We start from the raw sequence: 23,570 nt of genomic DNA, 5'->3' as shown, positions 1-23,570 counted from the left end.
GAATTCATATTCACGTATGCATAACTAAACAAGTCGAAATTTGATTTTTGTCCACCTACATCGGGAGAATTGCACACCTTGCATATACCTTGCGTCGCGCCGCGTCTTAACATTTTGTCAGTAGTGGCAAAAAAACCGGACGAAAACAGTAACCAGCTGCGTGGCTGTTGTTCAACTGTACAGGTGGTTTCGGGTCCAAGGAATATGCACCGTCGCTCTGGAGTGAACAAGGCTCTGAAATCAGCTACAAGGGTCGGTCCGGTTTTTTTTTTTGCCACTACTGGACCTAAATCGTATCAATATGCAATTACTTAATTCCGATTCAGTTGTATGTTCAACTATGTAAGCAAGTTTTAATCTTGGTTCAGTGTAAGAGAAGGCCTTGCGGCCTTAACTCTGCCAGGTTAAATAAAGCCATTATTATTATTATTGTAATTATTATTATTATTATTATTATTATTATTATTATTATTATTATTATTTCCATTCTATGGCTGACTCTGTATTTTTTGTAACTCATATCGCACAGGGCAGGATGATTGGTAACATTTAGCATTTCATTGTTACATACAAGACTATAATACATTATGCAACGAGCCTATAATGATAGTAATTAAGACGCGAGTATGTTTGTTTATGAAACGAGCGCAAGCGAGTTTCATAATTTTCATACGAGCGTCTTAAATACCATTATAGGCAAGTTTCATACGACTTTTTATGCTCAACCATATTTCTAACTTGAAATTATTCAGAAGTATTCATTTTATTCGTATCTGACTGAAGAGCGGAAGTTACCTTGTGCATCGCTCGTAAATTGTGAGATGTGCGCAGACGCGAAAGTATTGATTTTTTCCGAGGAATAATACTGTCATTGACCTTGTTATAATCTACAGAATAACATGAACTAATTTTGATATGACCTGGAAATTGATTTAGAATTGAAAAACGAGATGACAAATTGAACTTATTTGAATATTATTTACAATTAACGCTAATTATTATAGTAACAGAACATAACCTTCTGCGACAGTATTGGATTTCCAGCCTCCGTGACGTTTCCCTCGTTGTCTTTCGATTCCATATCCGAGAATAATCGAAAACCTGAACTTTAATGAATAGGTGTACTTTAATGACATGCATTAAAGGACTGCTACCAGGTGTATAATTACTACATTTCGGCATGGTCGAGCATAAAATAAATACAATATGTTGTTGACGTAGCGGACACCCATTTGAGCAAGCGCGTGCTCGGGGGCGGTTCCATTACTATAACAAAATCAATTTTAAAACTAAGTCATAAATCTGTAAAATAAAATTCAACGTGAATAGTAATGGAACTCAATCCACTTTTATTTGTGATTGAAAATGACATAAAATAACTATATTGGTCGAATTTCAACCACTGCCAAAGGCAACCTCATTATTGAAAAGGATTCCTCATTCTAAATGAGCCTGTGACAAATCTAAACGAGTCTGGTGACAACCACTATGTTGTGAAACATACACTTAAATAGGTCTTCGTTTTGACTATTGACCCCGCAAGACTATAATATGAGCCTACACATCTCGGCCATCACGAAACAAAACACGCGAGTATCGATTGTTTCTCACATACAGTAACGACAGTCTCTTTCTTTGTATCATTTGCATAGAAGGCTTGTAGGTTGTGCCGTGATTGTCGTTGCGTAGGAAATCCAAAGTTTTTTTTTTCTAACTGCGTCGAATAATTCAAACAGCACCTCTCTATGAATGTATCAATACTTACAATAGACTCTTGCTAATCCAGTCATTTCTTGTACAGAGGGGTGCCGGATTAGCGAGAGTGCCGGATTACTGAGAGCTCTTAAAAATGTCATTAAATTTAATGTTAGAATTATAAGCTGCGTCAATTGTACTTTTACATCGAAACTAGAACGTTCCACACGTGGCCGGCGCGTGTATACGAGACATGGCACATACTTACTTACTTACTTACTTACTTACTTACTTACTTACTTACTTACTTACTTACTTACTTACTTACTTACTTACTGGCTTTTAAGGAACCCGAAGGTTCATTGCTCTCACATAAGCCCGCCATCGGTCCCTATCCTGTGCAAGATTAATCCAGTCTCTATCATCATATCCCACCTCCCTCAAATCCATTTTAATATTATCCTCCCATCTACGTCTCGGCCTCCCCAAAGGTCTTTTTCCCTCCGGTCTCCCAACTAACACTCTATGTGCATTTCTGGATTCGCCCATATGTGCTACATGCCCTGCCCATCTCAAACGTCTGGATTTAATGTTCCTAATTATGTCCATCTCAAACGTCTGGATTTAATGTTTCTAATTATGTCAGGTGAAGAATACAATGCGTGCAGTTCTGCGTTGTGTAACTTTCTCCATTCTCCTGTAACTTCATCCCGCTTAGCCCCAAATATACGAGACATGGCACCAGTGAAAATTTCTCAGAAGACTATTGCAGTAGAAGTGATAGGAAGTACACTAGAAGGAAGCTGGGTAATTGAGAAGTCGGATTAGCAAGAATCTAGCGCAGCGATGACCAAAGCGGGTGTCGTGATTACATCGTGTGATTTTTTATTTGCTCCTAATTGAGCCGTTGAGCAAAGTAAAGATATTACATTTTGTACGACGGAACAACAAAGAAGTTCTCCTTCTCATTCTTTACGAAACCCCTTCTTACTGCTTGTAGAGACAGAGTTTGTAGAGCGACATGATATCGCCAATGCTTGCCTTCAGTACATGACTGAAACACACAGCAATGTACACAGGAAACTGTTCGTACTCGTTTGAATGTCTGTAAATAATTAATGCGATAAATGTGCCTGTTTTCTAGAAAATAGCTTCTCATATCTGAAGTCTGTAAAAAAACACACTCTCTCTGTCTCATTCTCTCAGTCTCTGAGACTGTATATATTGTAATATTTTGTTAACTGTAGCATTGTGATTTTGATTAGCAATTTGACGGACATACGTATTCAATTATTGTAAAAGAGCTTATCGGACCCACACATCATGTTCATCAAATAACTTTTAGAAGTCCCAGTATACTTTCTAAGGTTCCAATTAGATTACACCGCTCCTGTCTGTGTATATTTTTACACACATACATACACACACAAATAGAAATAGGATATACCTCTTATAAAGAAATGGAACGTGTGGATGTGATCACACAAGGGTAATATTATGAGAAAAGGGCAAATACAAGGAGAACATAGGGTATACAATCAAAATAAGGATGAGACAAGGACAGCAAGTGGAAGATAAGGAGAACAAGAGGAATACAAGGAGAAGACAATGAAAACAACAGGAAGACAATGAAAACAAGAGGAATAGAAGGATAACAAGGATAATAAAAGGGAAGACAAGGAGAACAAGAGATATACAAGGATAACAAGGGGAATACAACGAGGAAGGGGAATGTAAGGAGAACAAAGGGAGGGCAACGAGAACAAGGGTAATACAATGGAAGACAAAGAGAACAAGAGAAATACAAGGATAACAAGGGGAATACAACGAGGAAGAGGAATGTAAGGAGAACAAAGGGAGGGCAACGGGAACAAGGGTAATACAATGGAAGACAAGGAGAACAAGAGAAATACAAGGATAACAAGGGGAATACAACGAGGAAAAGGGGTATGTAAGGAGAACAAAGGGAGGGCAACGAGAACAAGGGTAATACAATGGAAGACAAGGAGAACAAGAAAAATACAAGGATAACAAGGGGAATACAGCGAGGAAGGGGAATGTAAGGAGAACAAGGGGAGGACAACGAGAACAAGGATAATACAATGGAAGACAAGGAGAACAAGAGAAATACAAGGATAACAAGGGGAATACAACGAGGAAGCGGAATGTAAGGAGAACAAAGGGAGAACAACGAGAACAAGGATAATACAATGGAAGACAAGGAGAACAAGAGAAATACAAGGATAACAAGGGGAATACAACGAGGAAGAGGAATGTAAGGAGAACAAAGGGAGGACAACGAGAACAAGGGTAATACAATGGAAGACAAGGAGAACAAGAGAAATACAAGGATAACAAGGAGAATACAACGAGGAAGGGGAATGTAAGGAGAACAAAGGGAGGACAACGAGAACAAGGGTAATACAATGGAAGACAAGGAGAACAAGAGAAATACAAGGATAACAAGGGGAATACAACGAGGAAGAGGAATGTAAGGAGAACAAAGGGAGGGCAACGAGAACAAGGGTAATACAATGGAAGACAAGGAGAACAAGAGAAATACAAGGATAACAATGGGAATACAACGAGGAAAAGGGGAATGTAAGGAGAACAAAGGGAGGGCAACGAGAACAAGGGTAATACAATGGAAGACAAGGAGAACAAGAGAAATACAAGGATAACAAGGGGAATACAACGAGGAAGAGGAATGTAAGGAGAACAAAGGGAGGGCAACGGGAACAAGGGTAATACAATGGAAGACAAGGAGAACAAGAGAAATACAAGGATAACAAGGGGAATACAACGAGGAAAAGGGGAATGTAAGGAGAAGAAAGGGAGGGCAACGAGTACAAGGGTAATACAATGGAAGACAAGGAGAACAAGAGAAATACAAGGATAACAAGGGGAATACAACGAGGAAGAGGAATGTAAGGAGAACAAAGGGAGGACAACGAGAACAAGGGTAATACAATGGAAGACAAGGAGAACAAGAGAAATACAAGGATAACAAGGGGAATACAACGAGGAAGAGGAATGTAAGGAGAACAAAGGGAGGGCAACGGGAACAAGGGTAATACAATGGAAGACAAGGAGAACAAGAGAAATACAAGGATAACAAGGGGAATACAACGAGGAAAAGGGGAATGTAAGGAGAACAAAGGGAGGGCAACGGGAACAAGGGTAATACAATGGAAGACAAGGAGAACAAGAGAAATACAAGGATAACAAGGGGAATACAACGAGGAAGGGGAATGTAAGGAGAACAATGAGAAGGCAGTGAGAACAACGGGAAGAGAAGGATAACAAGTAAATACAAGGGGAAGACAAGGCAAACAAAGAGAAGAGAATGAGACCAAGGTGCAGACAATGAGAACAAGGGGAAGACTATGAGGACAAGAGGAAGATAATGAAAACAAGGGGCATACAATGAGAACCAGGGGAATATAATGAGGACAAGGGGAATATGAGGACAAGGGGAATGTATTGAGAACAGCGACAATGAAATAACAAGGAAAAGATAAGGAGAACTAGGGGAATGCAATGAGAATAAGGGCAAAACGGGGAGAATACAAGGAGAACAAGGGGAAGACGAGTACAACAGGGGGAAGACGAGGATAATAAGGGAATACAAAAGGACCAAGGGGAGAACGAGAAAAACAAGGGGGAAACGAGGAGAAAAAGAGAATTCAATGAGGACAAGGAGGGTAAAGAGAATACAAAGATAAAGAGTGAAATAAGGAGACCAAGGGGTTGCATTTTTATGTGACGGTCAGTTTCTCAAGTTATCTTTCCCCGTACAAGTGACGAGGAAGACGTCTGAATGGAACTGGTTTTTACGAAGTTTTAACGTGACCCGTCTGGTGCATTCGCGGAACTCAGGCTGCTGTGGACGAGGTTTGGCCTTTGTGGCTTGTAAGAGTTGTTCAATAAAGAATAACTGGTATGTCATGTGAATGCTTTTCCATTTTCGATCGATTGCATCAGCGTAAAAAATGACTCGTCTCCGCCCCATGCCAGTGCGTGCTGGGAGCACCGAGCGATACAGCTGAACACTTTCTTTCAATCAGCCGGGTAACAATATCTCCCTTAGAGCGCATGCAGGTGCTGTCTCATACTTTCTTCACGGTTGTTTCCATTCGGTGCATATTTAACCAAAAGTTATTTAGACTACTTGTGCCACGTGACCGCTCATTGGTGACGTTTCAGGCGTGATTCTCGTGATAATCGATCGTCGCGTGTAACTCTTATCAGGAGCATTAAGGCCGCATGTTCCCATCGCACTCTATCTGTCGCACTGGAATTTGTTTGTTTCAATCCATAGCAGTTGTGGGGGCAGAGTAAACTCTCGGCACAGCAATACCACAAATACAGGGACATCATTTTATTTTTACTAACATTTTTAATATTAACCTGGCTATACCTTTAGCGAACCGGAAAACCCGTTCGCTACCCCCTTCCACAACTGGAGTTCGATGATACTGGCGTAAAACACAAACAAATCACTTTACTAGGTATGGGAGGGAAGAAAAGTACTTCATCCATTTACGTAAACTAGGAAATATCGCGATTTTGAGTTCGATAATTTTCATTAGGATTTTCATTTAATCAAACTGCAGTACTGTATTAACAATAAGTGTTTTTACTCACGAACTGAGCTATCCATTCGAACGTATTCATTATGCAGTGTATATTATACTGTCTACAGCACATTAGCTACAGTATAGAGAATAATGAAGCTCAATTGAAAAATAATCATAATATGGATATAAACACATTTTTGAAGATGGTAGCCATTCATTTCGATAGCCTACAGGCTTCAGTTCTTTTGTACATATTATGGCACTATAGACTATTGCATCTAATTCCAATTACCAGTTTCGTCCTTCGTACTAGTAACTCATGTTGAAATAATTCTGTACCTACTCTATAAAAGAGTACCTTATGTAATGTAAATTCAATCTTCACTTCTGTCCGACTCGCATAGATAAAATTACTCAGACATGTTATCTACTCTCCGTCCAAGTGGTTATGCCGCAGGATCGTAGAAAGGAGGGAAATCACGTGACAGTTAATTACTTAACGAGGCCCTTTTATTTAAGTTATTTTAAACAGTTGTGTAATATTACGTAAACGTCCAATTCCTAACAGAAATTAATGTTTTCAGAAAAGAGCTAAGACAGCCCTGCTTTTACAGAGGGCCGTGCAGAAGCAGGTGGGGGAAATCGGGATGGACGTAGGCAAACGGACAGTACCTGTGCGAAAATATGATTCAATATTAAAAGTTCTTTCGTCACTGGAAAACGCGAACATATTTCTGGAACTTACTATACTCAGTAACTCAGTGCTGTTTACTATAAGCGGCCTTGATTCTGTCTGGAAAACAGTTGAAACTTCATTAGTAGAAGGGGTGGGAGTGAAGTACATTCAAAAACTCAGGTACAATAAAAATTGAAGTAAAAATAAAATGATGTCCCTGTATAAACGGAATGAATAGGGCAGGTCTGTGCGTTATTAACTCGATTGAGTCTGCAGACTATCCCTTAAACCCGAGTCACACGGGGATAGTTTGCAGGAGTCAAGTGCTTGAAGCCTCTAAACTTGATGCTATATTTGTGATCACACGGAGACATTAAACTTGAAACCATGCTTGAAAAAAAGCGCCCGCTGAATGTTGTATTCGTAGTGGTGTTTGAATTATTGTATTCTGTTATAGTTAATAAAAATCAATAGTGAGCTGGCATTTTTAGTTTGGTGAAACTGAAGATGCCACCAGCACATATTCAAGCATGTGTGCCGCTAATTGGCGCCTTGTTATTGTATGAATTACAAAATATTCTTGAAAAAAAAGGAAAAGAGAACATGGGTTAAGAAATGGATTCGTAGAAGAATTATGCACGGTGCATCTAATACCTTGTTGAAAGAATTAGCTGAAGAACATCCTGCAGAATACAGGAAACATCTCGGAATGAGTCCTGTTTTAAGGGTTTTTAAACTTTTTTTCTACGTCTATGTTTTCGAAACCTTGTTCCATGAATTCACTGACTAGTTTCTGGAATAATAATTCCAACTTGTTTTTATTGAGGTATTCTTTGTCACGTATATTCCATACAAGTTCATACTTCTCATACACTTCCAAAAACTTTATGATAACGTTGGAATTCCACTTAGGGGCGCTCATTATTAATAATTATTAATTTACTTCGACAATAGGCCTAAAACTACAAACTTTCTACTTGCCAAGTTGCTACAAGTTCACATTCACATGCGGGAAGTGGTGGAATCAAGTTGGTGACGTGACGGGAAAGTGGACACAAAAGTTGACGGGTCGTCAACTCAAATTCTGCTTGACCGCCAAGTCACAACTTGACTGTCTCGACCATATCACACGGGGAAAGTTGAAGGAAAGTCGACTTGCTCCAAGCACTTGACTCCTGTAAACTATCCCCTTGTGAATTAGCCTTTAACTCCTCACTCCACCTTCCCCGGCAGACAGTTAAGGCCCATTCACAATGAAAATTAAACATAAACATAACGTAAGCATAAAACCTTGTGTCCATGTTATTTAATGAAAGCATTCACAATGAATTACATAAGTATAAACTTAATCTTAATCATAAAGCATGAAAGTTTGCAAACTCCAAACTTTCATGCTTATGTTTATGCGATTTGGAAACAGTACACAAGCGGAAAGCGTGTTTTCACTTTTTGTTTAACATCTCATGGGCTTTGCCTACAAGCAATATTTTGATCTATTGGCCGTGATGATAGCTAGGCGCGCAACATGGAATCATATGACGAAAAGTTGATTATTTTATACCAAGAAAACCCTTGTCTACACGACAAGAAACATAAAACATACAAAGATATTACATTAAAAGAGAATGTATGGAAAAAAACAGCACAGGAAATGAATTCTGAAGGTAGGTATTAGTTAAATCATTTTATAGCTAACATTATTTTATAGTTCAAAGTATTGGTGTTTCAAAATATATTAGTATGTGAATGTGGTTATAAAAGTCCCCCTGTTGTATTCTTCTCTAATTCAATGGATGAATCCACCATCGTTTTTTACATCTCCCTTTCTTTGATTTCAAGTATTGAAACCCATATACTGATGCCATTGTAGTTATTAGAAACATAAATTGAATAGCTACATCGTCAGTCATTGTGCAATTCTCCATTTTTATGTATTAGATTCTGTAGTTTTGTTGATTCGGTATGTTTGTTTCCACACACGTGTTATGTTTACGTTATGTTTAATTTTCATTGTGAATGGGCCTTGGCTACTTAAGTTTGTGGCATATGTTTATGTGCTTATGTTAATGTTTACGTTATGTTTAATTTTCATTGTGAATGGGCCTTTACGTTTCGGACTGATACGAGTACACAAATAGACAAGCATTGCTGAGAAACGGATGTAAAAGGCAGACATCATAGCTTTCGGCTCTCGCTGGTCGCCTAAAATCCATCACTGATGCACACTGCCTGACTGTGTGTTTGTTTCTAAAGCGGAGTAAGCGAAAGGGACATGGGCGGGGGTATCTCCTTTCCTTTTCCCTCCCCTTTACGCCCAGGACTGGTTTAGGGCGTCACAACTTCCTAAAATTGCTTCGGATTCTATTAATCTCTTATGAAATTCATGTCAGGTCTTCTCAGGGAGTATGAAGTGGTCGGAACGTGATGCTCCCATATCACCTTTAAGAAAACATGATAACTTTGTACAGGGTAGCGCAGACGACTTCCTTCCCCACCCGCCTCCAAAATTTCACTGCCATCTCGTCGCGCGAGGACAGTACCTATCTTCTTAAACGCATCATTACTTTCATATGAACATGAGACTTCTCGTTTCTTTTCAGTCACAATAGAAATTAAACATAACGTAAGCGTTAACTTCAGAATATAAACGTTACGGTAAAATCACAGTCTACTATATACAGTCGCGAAGCTTGAGGTGATTTTTTGCAAATCTCGCGATAAAGCGCTCCAAGCGGTTAGCAACTAGAAACAATAGACTGTCCACGGTCGACTTTGGACTGTGCCGTATTTCCATCGAGTGCTAGCTCGTTGCGTATTTCACATTGATGCTTGTGAAATGTTCGTTATTGGTTGTAATGAAAATGTTAATGGCTAAAATACAATAATTGGAATAATAATATTTTACTAGAGACGTAGAAAAATTAAGTTTGTTTTAATGAAATTTATTGATCACGTTTTATTTTCAATTCTGGTGGGATTATTATTGCTTAGGCCTACTTTTTTTTTTTCAAAGGGTATGTTTTTTATTATAGCTGTTAATTTTGTTGTTATTTTTATTTGTTACTTTACTAGAGACGTAGAAAAAGTCTGTTACAATAAAATTTATTGATCACGTTTTATTTCCAATTCTGGTGTGATTATTATTGCTTAACCTCATCCCACTTTGTTAACTACGTAAGCCTACACTACAAGTACCGGTACACGTAAGTTACTCCATTAATTCATATTTCCATTATTATTGTTGTAAAGAGAAATGCAAATTAATATTTATTGGTTTCATAGTTAATTATCACTATAATCTTGAATGAGTGAAGCGATTGTAGTAAATTTTAGTTCGTTTTGCACAAACAAAAATAATATTTACCTATTTCTTGCAGGTATCTTCGAGTTTATGGTGGAATTTAATATATTTCATTAAAATAATAAATTAACTTCATGCATTTAATATTTCAATAATGGAAGGAAGGTGTTAATATTTCCAAAAGAACACAACGAAAGTATAACATATTTTGTCGTCTACTAGGAGAGAGATCTGCGATGATGAGGTGATAGTAGCGATCCTAGTGGTGGGCAACTACCCATGTTTGCATTTTTACTACATATTGAACTTCGCGACTGTATATAGTAGACTGTGATAAAATCAAGAAGTCATACCATCATTCACAATGGGAACATAAACATAACAGCAAACATACTTGGTAACCATGGAAACATAACAACGACGCCATTTCCTCATATTCTGTCGTATACTTCAGCGCTCCACGATTGTGTTCTGTTTCCAAATCACGTAAGCATAAGCATGAAAGTTTGGAGTTTGCAGACTTTCATGTTAACGTCTTACGGTAATGTTCATGTCAATGCTTATGTGAATCATTGTGAATGATCCCATTTGGTAGCCTGGGCGCAAACTTCTGTGTTTATGTTACGGTTATGTTTAATTTTCATTGTGAATGGTAACCGTTACGGTAAAATCAAGAACATTCATGGTGGAAACATAAACATAACCGTCCACACCTGTGGAGTAACGGTCAGCGCGCCTGGCCGCGAAACCAGGTGGCCCGGGTTCGGATCCCGGTCGGGGCAAGTTACCTGGTTGAGGTTTTTTCCGGGGTTTTCCCTCAACCCAATACGAGCAAATGCTGGGTAACTTTCGGTGTTGGACCCCGGACTCATTTCACCGGCATTATCACCTTCATTTCATTCAGACGCTAAATAACCTAGATGTTGATAAAGCGTCGTAAAATAACCCAATAAAAAAATAAAAAAAAAATAAACATAACCGCAAAGATACTTGGTAACCATGGAAACATAACAACGGCGCCATTTCCTCATATTCTGTCGTATACTACAGCGCTCCACGATTGTATACTGTTTGCAAATCACGTAAGCATAAGCAAAAAAGTTTGGAGTTCGCAAACTGTTAACGTCTTACGGTGATGTTAATGTCAGTGTTTATGTGAATCATTGTGAATGATTCCATTTGGTAATCTGGCCGCAAACTTCTAAGTTTATGTTGCGGTTATGTTTAATTTTCATTGTGAATGGGCCTTGAGGGTACTCCTTCATTGCATGCAATTACAAATCCTTTACACAGGGTGTTAAAAAAAGTACCCAATATTTTAGAAGGTGCTAGTATGCATCAAAACAAGAAAATAATGTCTAATAAACATGGGATCTACAACACATACTTTCTGAGGTCTGAACACTTGTTCATAGGAAGTGCTCAATGTGATGTCCATTCATGGCAATGCATTCCTCCGTCCCTCGGCGTAAGGAATCACGCACTCTTTGAAATTGTTTTAATACGTCAATAAGAAAGTCCTGATGACGATCCCCAGTTAATCTCTGTGGTAGTACGTATGGCCCTGTTAATCTATCACCAAGAACGCGTGTCCATAAATTGATTGAGAATTGGTACTGATGTCTTGTTCCTTCAACTGCATGGGGATTTTAATCAGCCTACACATGCTGATTATGAAAATTCACATCATCATCTCTGCTGAACCCCGCTCATATCCGCAACCAGACTTTTGTTTTCAGTATTCCTTGCCAGGGGTGTCAACTACGGTATGATTATCTGGTAGTCTGCTGTATTGTAGGGCAGAGAAATGCATGCCATGAATGGACGTCACATTAAGCACCTCCTATGAACAAGTGTTTAGATCTCAGAAAGTGTGTGTTGTAGGACCCATGTTTATTAGACATTATTTTCTTGTTTTGATGCATACTACCACCTTAACACCCTGTATAAAAACAAAGGCAACCTGCTTGATGTAACAGACAGTGAAGCACACAAGCTTTCATGGTATTGACATTTAAACACACAGCAAATGACCATTCGCTATACACTCACCTTGACATACAGTATCTTGTAATGCCGCTTGATTTTCTGACGTTGGTGATTACTGTGTGAGGTGAGGATGTTGATGATAGCGACTCCGTCCGTCTTCACACCTTGGAATGCGACGTTAAGTTGTCTGGCTGCCAGCTCAGCATTCAGGTTCGGATTCGCTCGTATGGTCCCCTGAGCAGACAACCCGAGATGCAATGACAACCTCCAATGTTACATGTTGTATAATATTATATATATATATATATATATTTATTTATTTATTTATTATTATTATTGTTATTTTAAAGTTAATACTGATTGTGTATATGTATTCAATCTCTCTTTTTTACTTAATTATGTTTATTATTATTTTTAAGTTAATATTTGTATACCGGTATATATTTTTCTGTATGTGATTTGATCCTGGTCGAGTGTAAGAGAAGGCCTGATGTCCTTAACTCTGCCAGGGAAAATAAAACTATTATTATTAAAATATTAATATCTGGAGACGGAATCAGCATCGCTACGAATACAGAGTGTCTCAGGAGGATGTAAAATACTTCAGGATAATGTACTTTGGGTTAACCTACATCGATTTCACCTGATATACCTTATGTTCGAAATATAACGGTTGGGAAGTTGTTGATAGGAGAACTTTGAAGTGGAGAGAGCAGTGGCGGCTCCTGCATATTTTTTAAGAGGAGGAAAGAAGTTAACAGCGCAAAATGACATCTTCTTGAGAGAAACATGCTACAAATTAGCCTACATGCATACTTGTAACACCAGGTAGTGTTAGGATTGACCTTCTCTTTTGTATAGCAATAATCTTGTAAACTGAGTTTCCTAAATTGTCCAAATATGTTTTCACTTCCATTCATTGGTGGATAATTGCACAAATTAACAATTACAAGGAAATTCACAAACTCGCAACATTTTTCGCGCACACTACAGCATCACACGTGTTGGTAGAGACCAGCTACTAACACATAACCAGAACCATTTTACGGAAGTGGGAATGAGAAATAATCTGTTAGGAAAGCGAGAACACTGCACCCACTCACATGGGCTGTGTTGCCACATGTACATTTTACAAGTTCAGTATCACATGCTTTTGAAGAATGTCAGTTCTTGTAAAGTCATACTACCATTATTGCTCAAAGCTGCAGGGGCCGATTAATTTTTTTGTGTTAAAAATAATGTAGTTTGGAGTACTTTCAATTTCAAATATATCTGTACAAAACTGACAACTTGGCTGTTGTCCTGTCTAGTAGAAAATGAATGGAAGTGAATTTCAGGGCCAAAAAGATCTGCGATACTAACGTAGAACTACTTCCTCTTTGTTTTATATAAATCTAACTTCAGCTTTGAGATATCCTCGAAAGTTTGAAACCACGAGTAGTAGCTTATGTAAAATGCAATGAATAATATATTTTGATTTATGAGTTAAAAAAAGTTTATATGGTGTCTTTCATAGCTTTGCGTTAAAACTGTTTTTATTGAGTCTCCTCCTAGATGTGTTATAGTCTGGTTGAATGCAGCATCGTTAGATGGCAGCGGTAGCGAGTTTGCTGCAAGACCAGTTGGTTTCTATTTCCCGCCCATGTGCTGATTCAGAGGAGGATCTCCTCCCTTACTGTTCATTCGGTTGCTTTAAAACTCTGCTTCTTTCTCTGGCCGCTAGCGCGCTGTTGTCTATGTGTGTTAACTGCAGTAAAGGAGGAATGGATTGACTTTCCTCCACACAAACAATCTCGCATCTTTCTCACAGTTTTCTAGCAGCACATGAGTGCGCGTGGTTTAAAACTCGATCAACCGAGGTTTTCTTATAGCTGTGAACTTAAAAATTATCGAATCTTCCTCGAATTTCAAGGCACATATTTCATTTGGTATTTACTTTCAAAAGAAGAAAAATGTGAGGAGGACGTTCCTCCCTTCCCTCCCCCGAAAAACCGCCACTGGGAGAGAGACATTATAGACGTATTTCTACGTTTTAAAACATTGTGATGTGATACATTATTGAAAATGCTACATCTCGTGTTGTTTCAATAAGTTTATTTCATAATTTAGTACAAACTCACAAGCAAACATTCTCATGGGAGCAGATAAAAAAAAATATGTTTTTCTTCTATCATATTAATATTGTCAAAACAAGTGCTGATACAAATTTTGGCGACTCGAGCGCAATTACGAGGACCGTTGATTTTAGTAGGCCTTAAACCCGGCATGGGCAATAGGTCTATATTCGCGCTCTGGTTCTTTATACACCACCCCTTCATTTCTCCCTCCACAAATATTTTACTTGTCTGCGTGTACGTACAAGTAGAGTTTGTTGGAATATGACGAGTAGACCCTAAATTGTAGGTTCCGTTTTAATTCCCAAGAAACGTGGGAACAAAACTATTTTGTTATTATGAATAAAGTTAAAGCGCAATGCCTCAACTGTTCAGTTCAGATTTATTGTATCTGTCATAATGTCGACCAGTGGCGGCTGATTGACTGAGGCAAGTGAGGCCGGGCCTCAGTCACTTGGCTTAACTGAAATCAAATTTTGTGTTTTTATATAATATATTAGTTATTTGAATGAAGCATATATCGCTGCAGAAGCATTTGAACACTTTGATGTATATAGAACTCTTTTGCAGTAAAATTTGTTCCTGAGGGCAGGATTGCTCGTGCCGGGTCTGGCTTGTGATGTATATAGACCTGTTTTGCAGTAAAATTTGTTCCTGAGGCCAGAATCGTTCGTGCCGGGTCTGGCTTAATGCATTTCATGTCCTTTCGCGGGCTTTGAGTTTACGCTTAAAACGTTGTAGCTCAGGCACAATTCGGCTGGCCTGGTCAGGTTTCACTCCTCCCATCCATGGGCCGGCCTCAAGGGTAGAGTGGGGTGGGAATAGCAGTGGTGACTTGTCTTCCTAACTAGGCCATAAATAACAAAATTCCAGCTCTTTGGCAGGCAGAGACCCACTCGATTCTCTCCCCTTATGTCTCAGTTTATGACATAAGCGAGGGTGTTCTACTATTGTACTTGGTAGTACAGTAGTGAATCTGGGACAATGTTGTTATGTATTTTGGGAAAATATAAACGAAACAAATGAAAGAAATAATGCTGGAGAAGTTAATTCATTGTTAGAGTGTCCTTTTTTCGAGAAGAAATAATACTGAAAGAAAGGAAGTTTTAAATAAAGAGAGAGACTACCGAGATACCTACGTCATCACTCATAATATTTTTCTGACACATAATCTTAAAACGCGAGTTTCTATTGCATCCTGGTATGGGCAACATAAATGGTTATGTGGTAATGTGATGCAAAATAAACTTCTCTTGGCCTTGTTTGTTGCTGTCAAAGGAAAAAAATAAAAAGAAAAGAAAGAAAGGGGAATTTCAACACATAATATGGGTTGCTTCATCACACTGAAACAATCACTGAAACTCACAGCATAACAGCTTATTTGGTGAGTGAAATTATTATTATTTTTCATTGACAGTAATAAGAATAGACTAATAATAATAATAATAATAATAATAATAATAATAATAGTAATAATAACTGCACGCATTGTATTCTTCACCTGACATAATTAGGAACATTAAATCCAGACGTTTGAGATGGGCAGGGCATGTAGCACGTATGGGCGAATCCAGAAATGCATATAGAGTGTTAGTTGGGAGGCCGGAGGGAAAAAGACCTTTAGGGAGGCCGAGACGTAGATGGGAGGATAATATTAAAATGGATTTGAGGGAGGTGGGGTATGATGATAGAGACTGGATTAATCTTACACAGGATAGGGACTGCTGGCGGGCTTATGCGAGGGCGGCAATGAACCTTCGGGTTCCTTAAAAGCCATTTGTAAGTAAGTAAGTAATAATAATAATAATAATAATAATAATAATAATAATACTGTAATAATGATATTAATAATATAATAACAATAATAATTAATATCATAAACAAACATTTCCTATCGGAGGCACTTAAACTAGTTGCGTCTGGCCTCACCGAGGATTTCGATCACCGGCCGCTACTGATGTCGACTAATACTACTAACCCTGATACTTGAAAGCGATTTCAGGCATAGAAGACATAATGCATTACCATTCTCCTCTATAAACAAAATACTTTCTCTCCCCTGATATTGAAAATATCTTTTATAAGTAAGCCTGTTTTGTAAGCGGTCTGGAATTGGTCGAGTCGGACATTTTGTTATCCTCCACTTCGCGCAAGTAACTGATGGACTCCAGCTGGCTCCGGACTCCGAGAGTCTCATAACTGATTTCGGGCTGCTTGGCAAAGACTGGTTCAACGTAATGGCATTCCATTAGTTTCGTACATCCCTACGCGGAAAAGAAGCCAGATTCATGTAGTTAGCCGTTACGTAAACACTGCAGCTACGTCCGAAATATTGTGGAAGGAGTGAACTCGATCATGTATACCTCCCCTGCCTTACGCCCATGCCTGCCCCAGACATTACGATGTCCGCTGTGTACTCACACTTGATACATTAACTCGTAAATGGCGTTACCTTGGTGTGGGAGGGGAAGTTGGAGTGGACGCTGCTGGTGGTGGACTTGAGGCTGTGGGACGACTTCTTCCTGAAGTCGACGGGCACCTGCAGTAGTCGCCCGAAGCTGGTCCTCATGGCGTCGCCAACGCGCCTCAACTGACCATCCATCCACGCTGCCGCGTCCCCCTATCGATTGTCGTGCGTGACACCGGCTATCGGTGGCCGATTTCCGTCGCGTCGCTTTGAATAATTAGTTCAGCTGCGATTGTGTCTTCACTAGTGGAGGACCGAGGCTTTCTACTCCGGAATTCAGGGCTAAAAATACTGGCGAGACCAAGTTCGAGTCGACCTGGTTGGCGAGTTGGTATAGCGCTGGCCTTCTATGCCCAAGGTTGCGGGTTCGATCCCGGGCCAAGTCGATGGCATTTAAGTGTGCTTAAATGCGACAGGCTCATGTCAGTAGATTTACTGGCATGTAAAAGAACTCCTGCGGGACAAAATTCCGGCACATCCGGCGACGCTGATATAACCTCGGCAGTTACGAGCGTCGTTAAATAAACCATAATTTTTACAATTCAGGAATGTACATAGTTGTACATTGGAATAAAATTAGTGACACTTAAAGTATACCATTTTTATTAAAAATATATTACCATTTCCTAACAAAGAAAATAATGAGAGAAGTCGCTTTCGTAAATGTGTCTTATACCCTATTTGTTTTAGTCACTTGATTATACCGAACAATGTTTTGATTCAAGCACACCAGTGCTCTGTAGAAGTCCCCGTACTACCCTGAGTTGATGTAAACAATACGAATTTACACGACGTATAATCTTTTCGCTGTAAGAAAAATCCTAATATAAACAATAGCACGTGACTGAAGTGAGGCTTCATTGGCCACTGTTTGGCGCCATAGATTCTCAGTACGTGTTCCCGCCTACTGTTGTACATTCTGTTCCATGTTAAACATTTCCCGTTACTCGTCAAGTAGGCCTAACCTCACTACTATGCATTCATTTGTTTAGGAAATATTCACTTTATAATTACTGTAATTAAAACTCACATAACTTATTGTATACATTTAAGACTATTTGTTTTTCTCCGCTTTTGAGAGGGTTTCCACTCTTACGATTAATAACCACACACACCGAGGATGCAGAAGCCGTACTTCAGTACCACGTGCTAACGTGAACGACAAGCTCAAGGGACGCCAACTTGTCATAAGAAGAGACTACCTCGGTATTACTGTTTGTATTCATCCGCGTTCATAGTACATAACAAAATATAAAAGTAGCTTTTCTTTTACATATCGTTTTATATATGAGTGAAGTTGTATGTTTCATTGTATTTAACAACTGGAATTCAATTTTTTATTTTCAAATGATACAAGATGTTAGTTTCCAAATACGGACTATATTTTCCTGCGTCGTGTGAGTGTTTCGACTGGGAGCCAATCACTGGTATGACAGCCACGTGCTTGTGTTTACATTAGGATTTTTCTTACAGTGAAAACAGTATAGTTAACTTCATAGGTCAGTGTTGCCAGGTCTCCGGAAATTTCCGGAAATCTTCGGAATTTTTTATCTTCCCGGAAAAATAGGAAATAAAGTTGTAATCTCCGGATTTTTTAATGTAGGAAATTATTTATTATTTTTTTTTAAAGAAAAACCAATCTCTGGCATACATTAAAACTGGTAGATGAACATTATATAGTTAAAGTTTTGTTAATATTTTATAGCTTGACTACTAATGCTTCCCTAAATATAAAATATTTTTTTATTTATTTTATTGGGTTATTTTACGACGCTATATCAACATCTAGGTTATTTAGCGTCTGAATGAAATGAAGGTGATAATGCCGGTGAAATGAGTCCGGGGTCCAGCACCGAAAGTTACCCAGCATTTGCTCGTATTGGGTTGAGGGAAAACCCCGGAAAAACCTCACCCAGGTAACTTGCCCCACCGGGATTCGAACCCGGGCCACCTGGTTTCGCAGCCAGACGCGCTGACCGTTACTCCACAGGTATGGACCAATATAAAATATGTAACGCATAAAAACGTACATATCTGATCTGGAGAAATATCTATGAGAGGAAGGTGGTGACTACTAATCAAATTGGTGAGTAGAAAAATTAAAGTAGAAATCTTTTTATTATAGGTTCATGTATTGTAATAGTTAGAAGGTTATAATAACATTTTATGTGATTTTCGAAAGTGCCTTCGGAAATTGTTGACAAATCTCCGGATTTTTTTCATTACAACCTCCGGAAATATTTTTTCAAGATCTGACAACACTGTCATAGGTTCGGTGTAAGAACTTCCATCGCCTGGTACGTCACTACTTACAGAGAAGCACAGAGAGAAAGACTTGTACAGTTCATTCGTAGCTTCGGTAGACGTAAATGTGTCCCTTCCTTCTACACAGAAATGAAGAAGCGCTGTTTGCTGCTGGCTAGTGAGTCTCTTGAACTGTTTCAAATCACGGATTTGCGCGAGTTAGCTCTCGCTCTCTCCCTTTCTTCCCCGTGATACAGAAACATACGAGTATAAATGCACATACATTGTCTCTCCTCTCTGTCTTTCTGTAAATGAGTTCTAAACGAAGTCACGGACCATATGAGAAATCTGCTAAAAACAAAAGCATTCTTGATTGTATTGATACTTGTATTTGTTAATTTGATTACTGAAAAAATAAAATGAAAACATACCAATTACAGAAAAAAAAACATATCAGAACAAAGGGAACGACTTCAGAATACCGCATAAGTACAATTATGTCGTTATTATATTATTAAACTAGCTGTACCCATGCGCTCCGCTGCACTTGTTAGAAATAAATATAAAGTAATTACCAGGCTTCGAGACTTCGGACCCAATAGAGCAGTTCAGTGGGAAATCCGCATAACGGCGTACTGAGTATAGGCCTAGTGGTGAAGCATACAGTGGGTGGGGGTACTGTAGAATGAATGCCAACAAATACGCAAAGGAAAACGCTCTGGATTTGAAGGTTCTGGCGAATAATTTAGTTTTCATACAAACTTGTCTGAAACGGTTAGAGAAGTCAGAGCAAGATATGCCGGAAGCCCTCAAATTAATTTAGAAAATGATGCAAAGAATTAATGAGACATCAAGTACACCGGTTACTGAAAGTGTAAAACAGAAGTGGAAATCAATTTTATGTAAAAATAACGGATATGGAACATTGTGTAATATAAACAGCAAATTAGTGGACATAGAGTCACCGGAGACTGCAATGATGTTAGGTTTTTTCGTTTTGCTCCTATCACGTCATGCGACGTAGAGCGCAGCTTTCTACAGTACAAACTTTGGCACATAACCGAAGAAGATTTACGTTTGAGACACTGAGAATGTATCTTGAAGTACGTACTGTAACTGCACTTCCTAAAGACGACCAATAGGATAAATGAAAAAATTAAAATTACTACATGCTTATTTCCACCATTAACACTGTGTATAATTAAACACAAATGCTTATAAAAGACAGGAGAATAAATGCTTTTCACATTCGTTTGACATTATCATTGTGTAATGTATATTTACTTTCAGAATGTACATATGGGTGTTTCCCCATACTACCGTACTCTACTCTAAATAGCAACGTTGTTACCTCAACACATCTCTATCTACCTGCAGCGAGTCAACAACCTATAGTGCATGCACAGTAAACTTATTGTATCGGGTCCAAAGTCTCGAAGCCTGGTAATTACATAATTAAAATAGGTCATCTGGTCCAAGGAACATTCGTGTTTGATAGAAGGATAAATCGTTTAATATGTCACTTAATTTAAATTGTATTTAAATAATTAAAATGCGATCATTTTGGTCTAGAGACCACTCATTTAGTGCAATGATAATTCCTTTAACATATTTCTGAATTGTTATTATATGCAAATAATTAAAATATAATCATTTGGTTCAGAGAACATCCGTTTTTTGTGCAATTTGGTCCCATCAAAATTTTGCTTGGAATGAAACGTATCGGAAATCATTTTTAAAGAAACTTTTGTTATGCAACATTTTTCACAAAAATTAATAATAAGGAAGATATTTCGATTTATTTAATTCAAGCCCCCTTATAACCTCCATTTTAAATAAAGTATTTTGAATGCCATATAGCGTAAAATCTAAGTTACAACGAACTTAATTTATATTTCAATTTCCATATAAATCGGTTCAGCCATTATCGTGTGAAAAGGTAACAAACATCCAGACAGACAGACTGACAGACATACAAACAAAAATGTCAAAAAAGCGATTTTTGGTTTCAGGATGGTTAATTATACATGTTAACACCAATTATTTTTGGAAAATCGAAAATTACCAGAAAAATTTTGGCTACAGATTTATTATTAGTATAGATTATTTACTTTTGGTGCAAAAGAGATATCTTTTTTATGTATTTATTAAACTCTTGTTCCATCAATTAAAAATAGGCATCGGAATTGGAATCCGGTGTGGCTTAGTGGATAGAGCATCAGCACGTAGAACTGAAAACTCGGGTTCGAATTCCAGTGCCAGAGAGAATTTTTCTCTGCTCCACTGATCCTTCATCATATGATAACGCAGAATTCCTGCACGGAAAAATCATATGTACTTCGGTACATCACAATAATAATAATAATAATAATAATAATAATAATAATAATAATAATAATAATAATAATAATAATAATAATAATAATAATAATAAAACGGTAAACTAAAATAATGATAACTCTCTTGGGAAAGTAGAACTGAATAAACAACACTGAACTTTACCGTACTGTAACAACAACGAAGTTTACTTGTTGGTCAGATGTTAACTGTGATACTGCTTGTAACATAAATATGACTCGTTAGATTTATCTATACTGAGTGACAATGTGAGGTAATTATTAGGTAATGGAATATTTATGAACTTTATAATTCAAGAAAATATAACATGTTTTGAACATTTCAAATTCAGTTTAACAATTTGTGATATTTCAGTTTTATCATTATTCATAATATCGCTCATTTGCGATAAGAGTGACACAACTCAAAAAGTGTTAATTTTACAGGAGAAGCTTTTTAAAATTTTCATATTCTTAAAAATCAAATTGTAGGCACATGCTTTTTCCAAACGGAATGCAATTTTGCATACGTATTATATTTCTAGTGTTGTAGTGTATAGTACCATAATTATTATTTAATTTCAATAATTTCAACAATTATTTTAAGTTGTGTCTATCTTTTTTTAAATAAATATGTGTCCGTTTTTAGTTATGACAGTGAGAATATTTAACTGACGTACAATAATTGTACAATTATTGCAATTGTACAATAACTGCACAATTATTGTGTTTGTAGAAAAGTAATTTTTCGATAAAGTAATGCAATGGATTAATTTATTGGCATGTCGTTATACAATAATACACTCAGGGACAAAAAAAACCGGACACTTCTATATTTGCTTGTATTTTGTTGCCAATTATTTCAAAATGAAACAAAACTCATTTAAACAAAATAATGTTTCATTTTGCACCTTATACGACATTTGAAAAAAAAAAAAAATCTCTGATGAGAAAATTTACAAAAAATTACAAAGGGCGTATAACTATGGCATCGTTTGGTCTAACTGTTTTTTCATTTTATGGTGCCTTAAACATTAAAAACTCTTTTTAGTAACGGGTATTACCCCCTCTGGCTTGAATAACTGCATCCATACGTCTTGGCATGCTCTCAATTTGGTTAGCAATGTCTTCTTGAGGAATAAGTTCCCATTCTTCGCCAAGTGCTCGCCTCAACTCTTGTAACGATTCTGGTCTCGGTCGTCTATTCTTAACACGCCGTCCCAGCATGTCCCACACGTGTTCAATTGGGTTCATGTCTGGACTCTTTGCTGGCCATGGAAGAACATGGATTCCCACTTCTTGGAGATAATCTCCGACCGCATGGGCAATTTGCGGCCGTGCATTATCATGCATTAAAACAAAATTATCGCCTACAAATTGGCCAAATGGCACATGATCAGCCAAACATTCATTTATATACCTATCAGCTGTTAGTCTTCCATTTTCAACAAAAACCAACTCTGTACGAGCATCCGTACACACTCCTGCCCAAACCATCACTCCACCACCTCCATACGGCACATTTTCGGAAATGCAACACTGTGAAAATCGTTCTCCTCTCCTTCTCCAAACTCTTTCACGTCCATCAGGTGAGCACAGATTGAAACGGGACTCATCGGTGAACAGAACACAGCTCCACTGTCCATTTCTCCAATCCCTGTGATCATTTGCAAAACGCAGTCGTTCAACTCGATGCATCCTGAGAAGTCTGGGACCAGTTGCAGGTCTACTTGATATCAATCCACTTGCTTTCAACCTCCTTCTAACTGTTTTGGCCGAAATTGGGCGTCCATGCATGTTAACAAATTGCTGGGCTACACTAGTAGCTGGCAGGTTGCGCTCCCTAATAACTCTCAACACCATATACCTGTCTTCATTTGGATTTGTAGCTCTTGGACGACCCGAACCTGGTCTTCTGGTATATTCTAGGGTCTCTCTATACCGTTTTATGGCATCATGGGTTGTGCTTCTAGCCATATTCATAACATTTGCAATGTAACGTACACTGCGTCCATCATCGTAAAGGGCTACAGCTCGAGCCACATCTTCAGGTCGCATCTTGTTTTAAGACAAATGTTGCAACCCCACTTAAACTCAGAAAATGTAAAAATAAAGAAATAACGAATGATAACGATAATGAAGCACAAAATGGTTGAGACAAAATTGTT

The 23,570-nt window shown here is 38.0% G+C and overlaps 1 protein-coding gene across 1 annotated transcript in view; it reads right to left on the bottom strand.

Moving 5' to 3' along the window:
* The window catches only part of LOC138711170 (annexin-B12-like), a 45,330-nt gene extending 28,374 nt beyond the window's left edge, over positions 1-16,956 (bottom strand). Inside the window, exons 1-2 of the mRNA XM_069842524.1 lie at positions 16,808-16,956; positions 12,305-12,475 (exon numbers count right to left, since the gene is read on the bottom strand). Of these exons, the coding sequence (XP_069698625.1) occupies positions 12,305-12,475; positions 16,808-16,924 (288 nt within the window). The 5' untranslated portion in view covers positions 16,925-16,956. The remainder of the gene's footprint in view (positions 1-12,304; positions 12,476-16,807) is intronic.
* Positions 16,957-23,570: the final 6,614 nt, after the last annotated feature.

This window comes from Periplaneta americana, chromosome 12 (assembly GCF_040183065.1).
Source record: "Periplaneta americana isolate PAMFEO1 chromosome 12, P.americana_PAMFEO1_priV1, whole genome shotgun sequence".
NCBI lineage: Eukaryota > Metazoa > Arthropoda > Insecta > Blattodea > Blattidae > Periplaneta > Periplaneta americana.
The sequence above is the reverse complement of the archived record's forward strand: the minus strand, read 5'-3'. Positions and strand labels throughout refer to the sequence as shown.